This window comes from Bombus fervidus, chromosome 2, assembly GCF_041682495.2.
Source record: "Bombus fervidus isolate BK054 chromosome 2, iyBomFerv1, whole genome shotgun sequence".
Classification (NCBI taxonomy): domain Eukaryota; kingdom Metazoa; phylum Arthropoda; class Insecta; order Hymenoptera; family Apidae; genus Bombus; species Bombus fervidus.
Genome location: NC_091518.1, coordinates 12,899,465 through 12,910,571, shown reverse-complemented (window position 1 = coordinate 12,910,571; position 11,107 = coordinate 12,899,465). Strand labels below are relative to the sequence as shown.

General features: G+C 26.3%; 5 protein-coding genes across 11 annotated transcripts; 2 read left to right on the top strand and 3 right to left on the bottom strand.

Annotated features, from left to right (window-relative positions):
- The first annotated feature begins 31 nt into the window (after positions 1 to 31).
- Tsg101 (tumor susceptibility gene 101) lies at positions 32 to 2,783 on the top strand. 3 transcript variants are annotated; one of them, XM_072022570.1, is made up of 9 exons: positions 32 to 162; positions 243 to 417; positions 519 to 603; positions 734 to 799; positions 875 to 1,038; positions 1,115 to 1,235; positions 1,304 to 1,533; positions 1,604 to 1,959; positions 2,029 to 2,783. In XM_072022570.1, exons 2-9 carry the CDS (start codon positions 364 to 366, stop codon positions 2,213 to 2,215), a joined length of 1,263 nt encoding a protein of 420 aa, XP_071878671.1. In that variant the 5' UTR covers positions 32 to 162; positions 243 to 363; the 3' UTR covers positions 2,216 to 2,783. The 3 variants fall into 3 exon arrangements, with proteins under 3 accessions (XP_071878671.1, XP_071878670.1, XP_071878672.1); XM_072022569.1 differs by having other exon boundaries at positions 32 to 179; positions 342 to 417; XM_072022571.1 differs by having other exon boundaries at positions 32 to 222; positions 342 to 417.
- Positions 2,559 to 3,645, bottom strand: Kud (oligosaccharyltransferase subunit 5 kud). The gene is made up of 3 exons (XM_072022579.1): positions 3,498 to 3,645; positions 2,948 to 3,187; positions 2,559 to 2,863 (listed from the first exon to the last, which is right to left on the bottom strand). Exons 1-2 carry the CDS (start codon positions 3,498 to 3,500, stop codon positions 2,948 to 2,950), a joined length of 243 nt encoding a protein of 80 aa, XP_071878680.1. The 5' UTR covers positions 3,501 to 3,645; the 3' UTR covers positions 2,559 to 2,863.
- Positions 3,646 to 3,725: 80 nt separating this feature from the next.
- LOC139998205 (uncharacterized) lies at positions 3,726 to 7,677 on the top strand. 5 transcript variants are annotated; one of them, XM_072022572.1, is made up of 5 exons: positions 3,943 to 4,314; positions 4,418 to 4,444; positions 4,923 to 5,123; positions 5,214 to 5,805; positions 5,941 to 7,677. In XM_072022572.1, exons 1-5 carry the CDS (start codon positions 4,279 to 4,281, stop codon positions 6,207 to 6,209), a joined length of 1,125 nt encoding a protein of 374 aa, XP_071878673.1. In that variant the 5' UTR covers positions 3,943 to 4,278; the 3' UTR covers positions 6,210 to 7,677. The 5 variants fall into 5 exon arrangements, with proteins under 5 accessions (XP_071878674.1, XP_071878675.1, XP_071878673.1 ...); XM_072022573.1 differs by lacking the exons at positions 3,943 to 4,314; positions 4,418 to 4,444 and adding an exon at positions 3,726 to 3,874; XM_072022574.1 differs by lacking the exons at positions 3,943 to 4,314; positions 4,418 to 4,444 and adding an exon at positions 3,783 to 3,917.
- Positions 6,875 to 8,557, bottom strand: LOC139998206 (transmembrane protein 208). Its single transcript, XM_072022578.1, has 5 exons — positions 8,270 to 8,557; positions 7,926 to 8,078; positions 7,701 to 7,837; positions 7,514 to 7,598; positions 6,875 to 7,344 (listed from the first exon to the last, which is right to left on the bottom strand). Exons 1-5 carry the CDS (start codon positions 8,273 to 8,275, stop codon positions 7,210 to 7,212), a joined length of 516 nt encoding a protein of 171 aa, XP_071878679.1. The 5' UTR covers positions 8,276 to 8,557; the 3' UTR covers positions 6,875 to 7,209.
- A 683-nt stretch (positions 8,558 to 9,240) lies between these two features.
- On the bottom strand, positions 9,241 to 11,079 carry Pcid2 (PCI domain-containing protein 2). Its single transcript, XM_072022255.1, has 5 exons — positions 10,799 to 11,079; positions 10,675 to 10,716; positions 10,470 to 10,591; positions 9,911 to 10,392; positions 9,241 to 9,828 (listed from the first exon to the last, which is right to left on the bottom strand). Exons 1-5 carry the CDS (start codon positions 10,817 to 10,819, stop codon positions 9,314 to 9,316), a joined length of 1,182 nt encoding a protein of 393 aa, XP_071878356.1. The 5' UTR covers positions 10,820 to 11,079; the 3' UTR covers positions 9,241 to 9,313.
- Positions 11,080 to 11,107: the final 28 nt, after the last annotated feature.

Below are 11,107 nucleotides of genomic sequence, written 5' to 3'. Positions count from 1 at the left end.
AATTTTCTCTGTTCCTTGATTCAAAGTATGTAACAAGTAATACCGAATCATGATATTGTAATGTTCAAGACACTTTAAGTGACAGACGAATGAATCAACTCAGTTTATTTAGTTACAAATTGTAGCAATAGAAAAAATCAAACAACATTTCATTATATGCATGTAAGGTTGACAGTAATGTAAGTCTGAATTGTTTAAATACGTATAACGAAAGATAACACGGTAATATAATTGCTCCGTAGAATATTCATTGTTAAGAAATTGTGATATTTAACGTCGCTAGCAAATCATTCGTACTTTAAAGGGAAAAGCGTCATTTTATTTATCTTTCTTATATTCAGTAATTCTAAAATACGAGGTTAGATGGTGAAAATGACATCTCTAGATGAAGGGAAAATAAAGCAAAGCTTATCAAAGGTGTGTACTGTATATTTCTTTGGAGTATATACATATATTTTTAATATTATTTTTAATACATACATTTTAATGATATTTATAAAATGTATTTTATCTTTTAGTATCAACATGTTGAAATCACTAGGAAACATGTCATGAAAGTTTTGAATCTTTATAAGGGTCTAAAATATAATGTAGAACCATTTGGTAAGTGTAAGAAATGTATCTTCTTTAAAAAAAGAATGTATTTATTTCAAACTTCATAATAATGTGTAAAAATAAATAAAAGAAACATGAATTCATTAATTTATTGCTAATGTATTTTATCTTATAACAGTATTTAATGATGGATCGCGCAAAGAATTGTTTAATTTACAAGGAACAATACCTGTCTCTTTTAAAGGTGATATAATTAGATACTTCCGTAAAAAGCAATTGAAGAAGTACAAAACAAATTTTTATATTATATTGGTTTTAGGTACCTATTACAACATTCCTATATGTATATGGCTAATGGATACACATCCTAATAATGCACCTATGTGCTATGTTAAGCCTACTGCTGATATGGACATTAAAGTGAGCATGTTCGTTGATCATAATGGGAAGATTTATTTACCATATCTTCATGATTGGTTGCCAGTAAGTAACCTGTATATAATCTTATCATCCTTTATCTTATGATATCATTATAGTAGTATATCATTATTATGTTTAGCACACATCTGATTTACTTAGTCTAATTCAAATAATGATTGTAACATTTGGAGACCAACCACCTGTTTATGCTAAACCACGACAAGGTATACAAACAAGTTCTACACCTTATCCAGTACAACGTAAGTATCTATCATTTTTAAATATTCACATGAAAAATTCTATTATTAAAGAATGCAATTTTATATAGCTTTCATGCCTGTACCTGGAAGTGGAACACATATACCTGGCTCTAGTTTTCCACCATATCCACAAAATTCACAGTATCCAGGTGGGAGTAATATTTATTCTCCATACATGTCTACTACATCTTCTGGATTTCCATACCAGGGCTCTTATGGTTCATATGGAGGAAGTGCGTCAAATTATCCATCACAGGGATGTACTGGCTCCTTTCCATACCCTCCATCAACACAGCCAGTAAGTTACAATTTTTAACAGGTAAATAATATACATTATTAGTACTAATCTCTTTTTTACAATTTTCAAGTCACCAACAGTACCTGCTACAGCTGGTGCATCAGGTACAATTACAGAAGAACATATTAGAGCATCTTTATTGTCAGCAGTAGAAGATAAATTAAGACGAAGACTTAAAGAACAGTTTTCACAATTGGTAGCCGAGCTAGAAACTTTACGTCGAACACAACAAGAACTCACAAGCGGATTTACCCATCTTACCGACTTGTTCGAAAGATTAAAAAAAGAGAAAGCCGAACTTGAAAAAAATATAACTATACTCCAAGACAAAGAAGCTGAATTGGAAAAAGAAATTGCAAAACTTTCTGACAATCAGTCAATAGATGTTGATGAAGCTGTTACAACGATCGCACCACTTTATAAACAGTATGTATTTTTAAATAGTTATTTGTCTTCAATTCTTTTAAGTAACATTATTGTTATTTACAATTGTAGAATGTTAAATGCGTTTGCGGAAGAAGCAGCCACAGAAGATGCTATATATTATTTGGGTGAAGCTTTACGTTGTGGTATCATAGATTTAGATGCATTTTTGAAACAAGTACGACAGCTTTCACGCAGACAATTTATGCTAAGAGCACTTATGCAACGCTGTCGTCAAAAAGCGGGTTTGGCTGGTTAAACATTCTACTCAATTTTTACGAAGTTACACTATTCAATATTTTATTTTACTACAAACGATGTACGCAAAACAAACTATATAAATCCCACAATAATAGAGGGATAGAGATATATGTTATAAAAAAGAAGCATCCTCGTTATAGAAATTGTATGCTATATATACAGTGATGTATTTTTGTTTCATGTTGTATACATTTTGTTCATAACAAAGGACTTGAACGTAAAATTTTTATACATAAAACTGAACAAAAAAACGCGCGCGCACACACACACACACATATACACACATATACACACAAAGTAAACAAATGAAGGTTTAAACAATTATATTAAAAATAAATATCTTTGTTTTACGAAATTATATTTCAAAATGTAATGTATTTAAAAATGTGTAAAAAGTGTGTAGTTTTTAATTGACTTTTTTAAAACTATGGAAAGAAGTCATATACCTCAAATAGTGACTTTAGATACATATTAAAAAATATAAATGCTTGTTCACTGTGTGATAAATGTATAGATTGATCACTACATTGCACGATTTAGTAAAAATACATTGTTTTTATTCTTAATGATGTGAGATTATTATATAATTTCTTAAATGCTATTACATATAATCCTAAAATTAGTTTTTCTCATTAATCGAATCAATCTGCAATAAAAAAGTAAGGCTTATAAATATTATAAAAAATTACAGTTTAATTGTACCGACTTAAATTTTTAGAAAATAATGTACCTATACATAAATTCCAACCCAAAGGAGTAAAAATAATATACCAAAACCAGAAAATATTGCTGCTACTAGAGAGATTAATAATTCTTTAAACATGTCCCTTGTAAATTTTGTGCTAGTAACTTCATAAACAAAGAACCATGCTGTAAAAAATATTCCAATTCCTAGTAACACCACTGCCAGTAATGGAAAAATTGCAGGATTTATGGGAGAGACATATCTTGTCATAGACTCGATTTCCACCTACAGTAAAATAACAAGATTTTATTAGGAAAACAAACAATTACAATTTTTTGCATGAATGGTTTTATAAAAATAATATTATATAAAATACATATAAATGTACGTATTATCAATTAAATAAATATATATTTTAATATTAATAAATTTTGAAGATGTACATCTTTGGTGAAGAAATGTTGGGAAAGGATTCCATAAAATTATAACTATATTACAACATAAAATACCGGATTAAATATAATAAAAGGATAATAACAAGTGACGTTACTCTATGTGACATAAATTTTCATAATAGAATAAATATTACACTCACCATTGTATCAAATATTTTGACGTGGCTTATAGGACACGTAAACTTACACGCGACTAACAAGTATGCAATTGTACTCTGCAAACTTCAGTATAATGTACACTCATGAACGCAGTCATATACACAGGTTTCGGCAGCCACTAGTCACTATCAATATGGAAGACAAGTTTCTCGCTCTTTCGAGACAAACAGAGTTGAGTAGACTATCTCTGTTTCTGTCTGTGACATTCATAGTACGTCACACATACACAGAATAAGAACTTTCTTATCCACCATGTTGATTTTCATGATTCAATTTTCGGACGATTTTCCCTAGGCTTCGATATATTAGTGTCGAGACCTATTTATATGATGGTGCCATGGATATAGATATATTCACAGTTTAGTATACTATAATAATAACAAATATTAATATATTATGTCGTGAGTATGTTCATATGTTCATGGATCGTGCTTATGAAAGGAGTAAATATAAATAAGCTACCAATAGTTAAAATATAAGTTACTCAAATTTATGAGGATAACACTAAATTCCTACTATCTAGTATTACGTATCTTAAAAAGTGCATTAAATAAATAAGCAAAAAATGTCATTATTGACAAACAATTTACTGACTTGTCATTTATCAGTGTTATAAAATATACCTAAAAAAATAATTTATTAAAAATAGATTTTACGTAATGACATATTATTACATAAATTTTATGTTACATATGTACTGATATGTACCAATATATTTTTTAATCGTGACTTTAAGAAGAATACAGCTCTAATTTCTTAGTTATGAACCTTTTAACTTATGTTAACACTTTAGAAATTGTAATAAATAACAATTTTTAACTAGGTATAATTATATAACCGATAGTGTAATGAATTTCATATAATTTTATGAATGCTTTTTAAAAAAATGTTATTTCTCTAGCAAGCATATCTCACATATCTATCGAAGGTAACTTCGTTTTCATTTTCAGCTAAAATTATCTTTTTCATTATTATTCGTTTACACCAATTTTATTTTAAATTGTCTGCATAATAATTATTCTATACATATCAAAAATATATATTTAATATATGTTACACAGAATATTCTTTTTATTATCACTTATTATCAGTTTTAAACCTGCGATTATTTCGAAATCAATAGTATGTTTGTCACCATGATATGATTCATAACACATAACATAGTATTATATTTCCATTCTTTGTATTCTTTGATATCTACAGATATTTCTTGTAGGTACTATGTACAATTCTGTATATTTTAAATACTTAGATATAGTAATACTCTTTAATAGTCAGAGGGAATTGAATTTTACTTGTAATTACATAAATAATTATTAAAGTTGTAGTTATTAATTTTATAATTATATATTTTATTCTTAAGCTTTAATGAAATGTGTTATTAAAGAAATTCCTATTATTTATAGATAAACATGGCAAAGAATTCGTTGTCAGAACAATTCTCCTTGAAGTGGAACAATTTTTCTAATAATTTAACATCTGGGTTTCTAAGTCATCTTACTGAAAATGATCTAGTTGATGTTACACTTGCAGTGGAAGGTCAATTGTTACAAGCACACAAACTGGTTCTGTCAGTATGTAGTCCATACTTTAAAAATATATTTAAGGTATATAAATTATCTTTTTTACATGTTAAATATCTATACCTATATAAGTTGTAATTGCTCAGAAAAGAACTTCTTAGAATTATTTTGTAGGAAAATCCTTGTCAACATCCAGTAATTATACTTAAGGACATGAAGTATACTGAAATTGAGTCATTATTGAAATTCATGTATCAAGGTGAAATAAATATCAATCAAGAAGATTTATCTACTTTCCTAAAAGTAGCACAAACATTACAGATAAGAGGACTCACAACAGAAGATACAAATAGCACAAAATCGTTTCCTAGTTGTGATATTCAATCAGATATTGATTGTAATATACAAAATGTTGCTCAACCAAATTTAAGTACAATAAATAGAACTTCCAAAGAAATAGAAATAATAGATAGAAGAAAGAGATCCAATGAAATGACAAAAAAAAGTTATAAGAGAAAAAAACAAGATATGTCCTTGACAGCAGAAAATATTCATGATCTATCTAATGAGAAAGTAGATAATGATAATCAAGAAGTTCTGTTTTTGACGACTGACACAAACAATGAGACAAATGAAATTGTAAATGAGGAAGAAAATATTAATATTCCTGCTGTAAAAATCAATGATAATAATAAAAACGATGATAGCCCTTTGCTACCTTTTCCCTTGAATACTGAAAATTCAAGAGAAAATTCAACTCAGCAAGGTAAAGGATGTATATAGATATCAAATATATAGGTGGTTTAAGATTAACATAGAAATAATATTCTGAAATTAATAAAATTTAAAAAACTTAGTAACTAATAAAATTTAGTCTTAATACTATGTTTTAACATTATAGATGTTGAACCAGTAATTTACAGGCTTTCTGCACGAGGTCGACCACAATTAGTGCATGAGGGTTATGTTTACAATTTGACTTCACGCTCTGAGGGTTTGAATAGGTCTCATTATAGGTGTGCTGAACAGCATCGTGGTTGTAAAGGTAAATGTGCGGTTATTGCAGAAAGATTTATGCCTACAGGTGTACATGATCATAATCATCCACCTGGCTATCAATCAGAACATGATTACAGAAAAAAGAAAGGTTTAGATGTAGATACTTCTTAAATCATAAATATTTTAAGCTTGTAAACAGCATTTTATCATATTCTTATTTTGTTACTGAAACTTTAGTAAAAATGAAAAGTTCTTTCCAAGTAATATTGGCATATAGTATGGCATATAACAATAATTCTTCATAGAAAAGAAGCATACAGTTAGGAAATATTCATTTGCTGTGCAATTTTATAATGAAAATAAAAATTTAGTACATTGCAATATTGAAAAAATTGTACATTTATAACTATACATAACAGTAACATAACAAGCTAATGTGGTATATGGACCACTGTATTTCAATAAACTGTGATGCACTTTTTGCGATATATATATATATATATATAAAGAAAAACAATATAAAATAGGTGATGAGTACATTCCATTTAGTATTATATTTAATTTTCATTAAAGCCAAATAAAAGTATTTAATTTATGTTAGTTGTTTACATATAGACTACTATTTGTCATGTAATAAATATAATTTGTTTTTATAAATACATATATGTGTATATATATGTATGTACATATAAAATTAATGTTTTGCTTATTTACATTTAAGTTGTATCAAAATAATTTTTTTCTAAATTATCACACAGAATAATAACTTTAGTAATATATAAAATGAATTAATCCAAAAATTAGAAATTGGAGATAGAGAAGTTGTTAACAACATATAAAACATTAAAAATTATAAAAAGTTTATTTTTATATTACACTTCATAAACTTCTTTTCTTAGATACAAAAATTGCCAAAATTAATGTGATAGTGTTCATAAATATTATTCAATTTGTAAAAAGTTGACCTTATAATTTATGTAAAAGTTTATAAATTTATAAGAGGACATGAAAATAATCTGTTCATAAACATAGAAAATGTAGGAAACAATGCAGGCTAAAACAAAAGTAAAATAATAAGCAGTCTTGTTTCACAATGTTGCTCAACTTTATCCTACACCCATTAAATTTTGTAATATTTATTCAAAATGCATGCTTATTTCTATTCAAAATGTTAATGCCGTCTAGCCATCTTTTTTTCCAACTTCCGTTGTTTCTTCTCACTAATCTCAGGTTGCTCTGGAGTAGAGGCAAAAAACCATGGAGCTAATATTTGTTTCCATATCATCCAACCTCCCCTGAATGGTACCTGTTGTAATAATACAATATATTTCATAATCTATTTAAACATTTTATGTACGCTTTAACTCGAAAATCGTGAGGAAATTGTAAGAAAATTATTTTAAATTGTTTTGTAATTTATGATTTATGAGTCAATGTACTATTTTATATTTCTATCATTTGCTAAGTATACTTACAAGAAGCCATAACAACCAAAAATAATTTGATATAAGAGAGAGTACTTGTACTCCTGAAGTTAATATAATTAAATCTTTTACATGTCTGAAATAACATTAAAATGTCATTATATTTATCAAAGCTGTTACAGTCTAATAAAGTGTTATATTATTTGAAGAAATCATTAGAATATGTTGTGATATTTACTCTGCTATACCTCCTTCCATATTAAGATCAATTCCAGAATCTAAAAGCTGTCCGGATTCTGAATATGTTGCATGTGCTATATATTTCATAAACTGATAACTTCCTATATATATGATTGCAGAAAATATGGTTAATGTCTGTAATCATAATACATAATAGAATAATATATGTTGCTATATATGTACACTTTCAAAATAAAAATAATACCTTAAATACAAAACTTACACTTGATAACGTTGTAAAGTTAAAGAACAACATTGTAACAGTAAAATATATTCCTATTGCCCCAATTATCATATTTTGATAAAAATTTAATGTAGTTTTATTTTCTTCCACTATCTGTTTTGCACCTTTTGTTGCTGCTTTAGTTTTTTTTATCTAGAAATGTAATGAATGACTACTTAGTACTCATATTGTTATAAAGCAATTTTTTTTTAAATAATAATTATTGATTGACTTTGTTATGCAATGACACATTATAAATCATACGGAAATAATTGCATATCCAGAATGGTTAAGATGTAAAAAAAGAAAAAAAGAACGATATTTTAAATAATATTATAACTTACCGTCATTTTCTTAGTAAATTATAGGTACAAGTATTTAATATATTTAAACAATTAATATCTATTTAACTATCAATACATGACACAGACTTAATCTCATAAGTATTCAAAATCGCTTAGGGTTTGTTAAAGCCACGTGAAAGATGTCATATGAAAAAGTCTCTAGGTTAACATTCCATAATCTATATTTCAATACAGATACGTAAATATTAATAGTCATCATTTTTTACGTTTCATAATCGTTCGAAATTTGAAATTCTAATAAATAATTGTAAAAAAGGATTACTTTAAGCTTTTTACTAAGTAATGGAAGTAATGAATATAGGAAAATATCTTATGATTATATATATATGTATGTCTGCTCGTTTAATGGGATTGTCGAAATTCTTTATATCCATATGAAATTGAAAGAAAATATTGATATATAATTTTCGAAAAATATTTTTTATTCTTAAATTTATCTTTTTACATACAAAATTGTATTAAAAATAATACAAGTTTGATTTTTACATCACTTATACAAATATACTTTTGCTTTGTTGAATATATGTAAATTAAAATAAAAAAGTATTATTACTGCAACAGGAAATGACACATGTATGTAATTATTAATGTGTGTATAATTAAGAATAATTAAGAAAAACGAATACATAGCTTTTCTATTCACTTCTTGTCATAGAGAAGGATAAAAAGAGCTTTCTATCAGAAAGGGTTTTCTCTCTGTATATACATATTTCATCAAATCTCATTTTGTTATATTACATCACTAAGGAATTTAGGATCATTTAAATTTAAACATTTTAATACTAATTTAAATTGATCAAAAAAAGCTAATAATACATATATGTATATATTCTAGATTTTCAAATTTTATTAATTTGTAATCTTAAAATATAATAAACAAATTTGATTTCATTTATATGATGATGCAGATTATAGATATTTACATTTAGATATAAAATTGTTGAAGGTACTAAAATCAATTAAATCAATTTTATTGAATTTAAATTTATTTCTTACAGAAAGATACATGTAATCTAAAGATAATTAAAGTATAGTTGAAAGTCGTGGAAATGGATTTTGTTTAGAGATGACTAATTTTTTATGTTGATGAGATATGTATCCTTTAATTTTTCCTTCAAATATTAAATTTGCCACAATGCATTCTACTTCATCCATATCAACATCATCAATTCCTTGCATTTCCAATGCTGAAAGTAAATCTTGGATAGGAATCTGATGTATATTTAATACTAAATATACTTTTTTAAATAAATTTCTGTATGCTATTATCTTCAATTTTTCCACAATTAAATATATTCCTGCTCCTATAAAAAATAATTCGTGTTTTTCCATCACTTTTTCAAGATTGCATAAATCTCCTCTTTTAACAGCTTCCATTAATTCTCCAAATTCCATTAAGTTATATTTTTCTAGTAAGTTATGTTTAGGCATATACCCTAATAACATTTTCACTGGCACAAGATAAGTTAAAATTAATCGTTTGTTTTTTGAAGATTGTTTATGACAATGTTCAAAAGCATAAGTAAGATATTCATCAGCTAAAAGATGAATAAGATAATTATTTATAAAATGATTAAAATGTCAAGTTTATTATAATAACTATCAAATTTTAATACTTACCAGCTTTGTAATCACTATCAAACATTGCTTTACGGCCCACGAAAAATTTATAAGTAATTTGTTGTGCTAATGCAAAATGTGCTTTATATGGGGATGATTCTATTGCCCTTATTAAAGGTTTACATAAATGCAATTTATTTATTCTAAAATAAATTTTTAATAATTGGTTAACTAATGCCAGCATTCCCCATCTTTTTGTATCATCTTCTGAGCTACGATTGTCGCAAGCACATACTCGAAAACATCCCATTAGGCAATCTGCACATTTCTCCAAAATTTCTCCAGGCTTCACATTTTTGCTGGATCTTGTATTCTCTGCACAAACTGCTAATAACCGTAATTCTAAACACATTACATTCATAACAGGCAACATCCAATTTTCTTCCTTTTGCATCTGAAGAATCTTTGTTAAAGATTGAACTGCAGAACTTTGATAATTATACATAGACAATGGGTCATCTTTATGTATTGCTGTTATAGTTCTAAGGATATAAATATTATAGTCAACATTTAAAATAATAGTTATAAAAATATACCAATATTTAACATATTTAGTTACTTTAAGTGGTAAAGTACTAAGTCATCAAGTGGAGCAGATAAATGTTCCATTGCTTTTGTTATTGCAGTTTCAGATCCAATTTGTGAAATTGAAACATGATTATGCCGTAAAGACAATAAATCCTTAAATTAAAAAATTACATAAAGTATTTACGTAAAATTGGTATGTGTGTAAATATATTTTAATGTAAATATGTATTATTTACCGCTAAACCATCGCCGTCCTGATTCAACCACATACGTCTGATCTATAAATGTAAATATAACCTCGAAATAAATGATTTCTTTAATTACAGCATATTATATGTTATTAAATGTTTAACACATTACCTGCATTATATATGAATCCATTGTAACATGTGTAATTTAATACATGTATTTATTTTGAAAATATTTTTGTTTTTAAACTTAATTACATTACTTGAAATCACAAATTAATGGTATATAATCGTATAGCTTAAACACAATTAAATTAACAAATGTCTTTATTATCTATTATTATTCAATAAAATAATAAGGAAAACATTTCATGGTTCGGCAATAAAAACTTATTAAATATATATAGAAATATTTGTTTTATATATATATATATATAGATATATATAACTGAATTTGCAATGTACACATCCGTGATACATA

Coding starts and splice junctions, on each gene's coding strand:
- Tsg101 (XM_072022570.1), top strand. CDS start 364: ATGGTGAAAATGACATCTCTAGATGAAGGGAAAATAAAGCAAAGCTTA. Junction 800..874: donor AATACCTGTCTCTTTTAAAG/GTGATATAATTA, acceptor TATTGGTTTTAG/GTACCTATTACAACATTCCT. Junction 1,960..2,028: donor ATCGCACCACTTTATAAACA/GTATGTATTTTT, acceptor TTACAATTGTAG/AATGTTAAATGCGTTTGCGG.
- LOC139998205 (XM_072022572.1), top strand. CDS start 4,279: ATGAACCTTTTAACTTATGTTAACACTTTAGAAATT. Junction 4,445..4,922: donor ATCTCACATATCTATCGAAG/GTAACTTCGTTT, acceptor TATTATTTATAG/ATAAACATGGCAAAGAATTC. Junction 5,124..5,213: donor ACTTTAAAAATATATTTAAG/GTATATAAATTA, acceptor ATTATTTTGTAG/GAAAATCCTTGTCAACATCC.
- LOC139998206 (XM_072022578.1), bottom strand. Junction 7,599..7,700: donor ATGGAAGGAGGTATAGCAGA/GTAAATATCACA, acceptor ATGTTATTTCAG/ACATGTAAAAGATTTAATTA. Junction 7,345..7,513: donor TTTGGTTGTTATGGCTTCTT/GTAAGTATACTT, acceptor TTATTACAACAG/GTACCATTCAGGGGAGGTTG.
- Pcid2 (XM_072022255.1), bottom strand. CDS start 10,819: ATGGATTCATATATAATGCAG. Junction 10,592..10,674: donor AGGACGGCGATGGTTTAGCG/GTAAATAATACA, acceptor TTTTAATTTAAG/GATTTATTGTCTTTACGGCA. Junction 9,829..9,910: donor TGATAGTGATTACAAAGCTG/GTAAGTATTAAA, acceptor TTCATCTTTTAG/CTGATGAATATCTTACTTAT.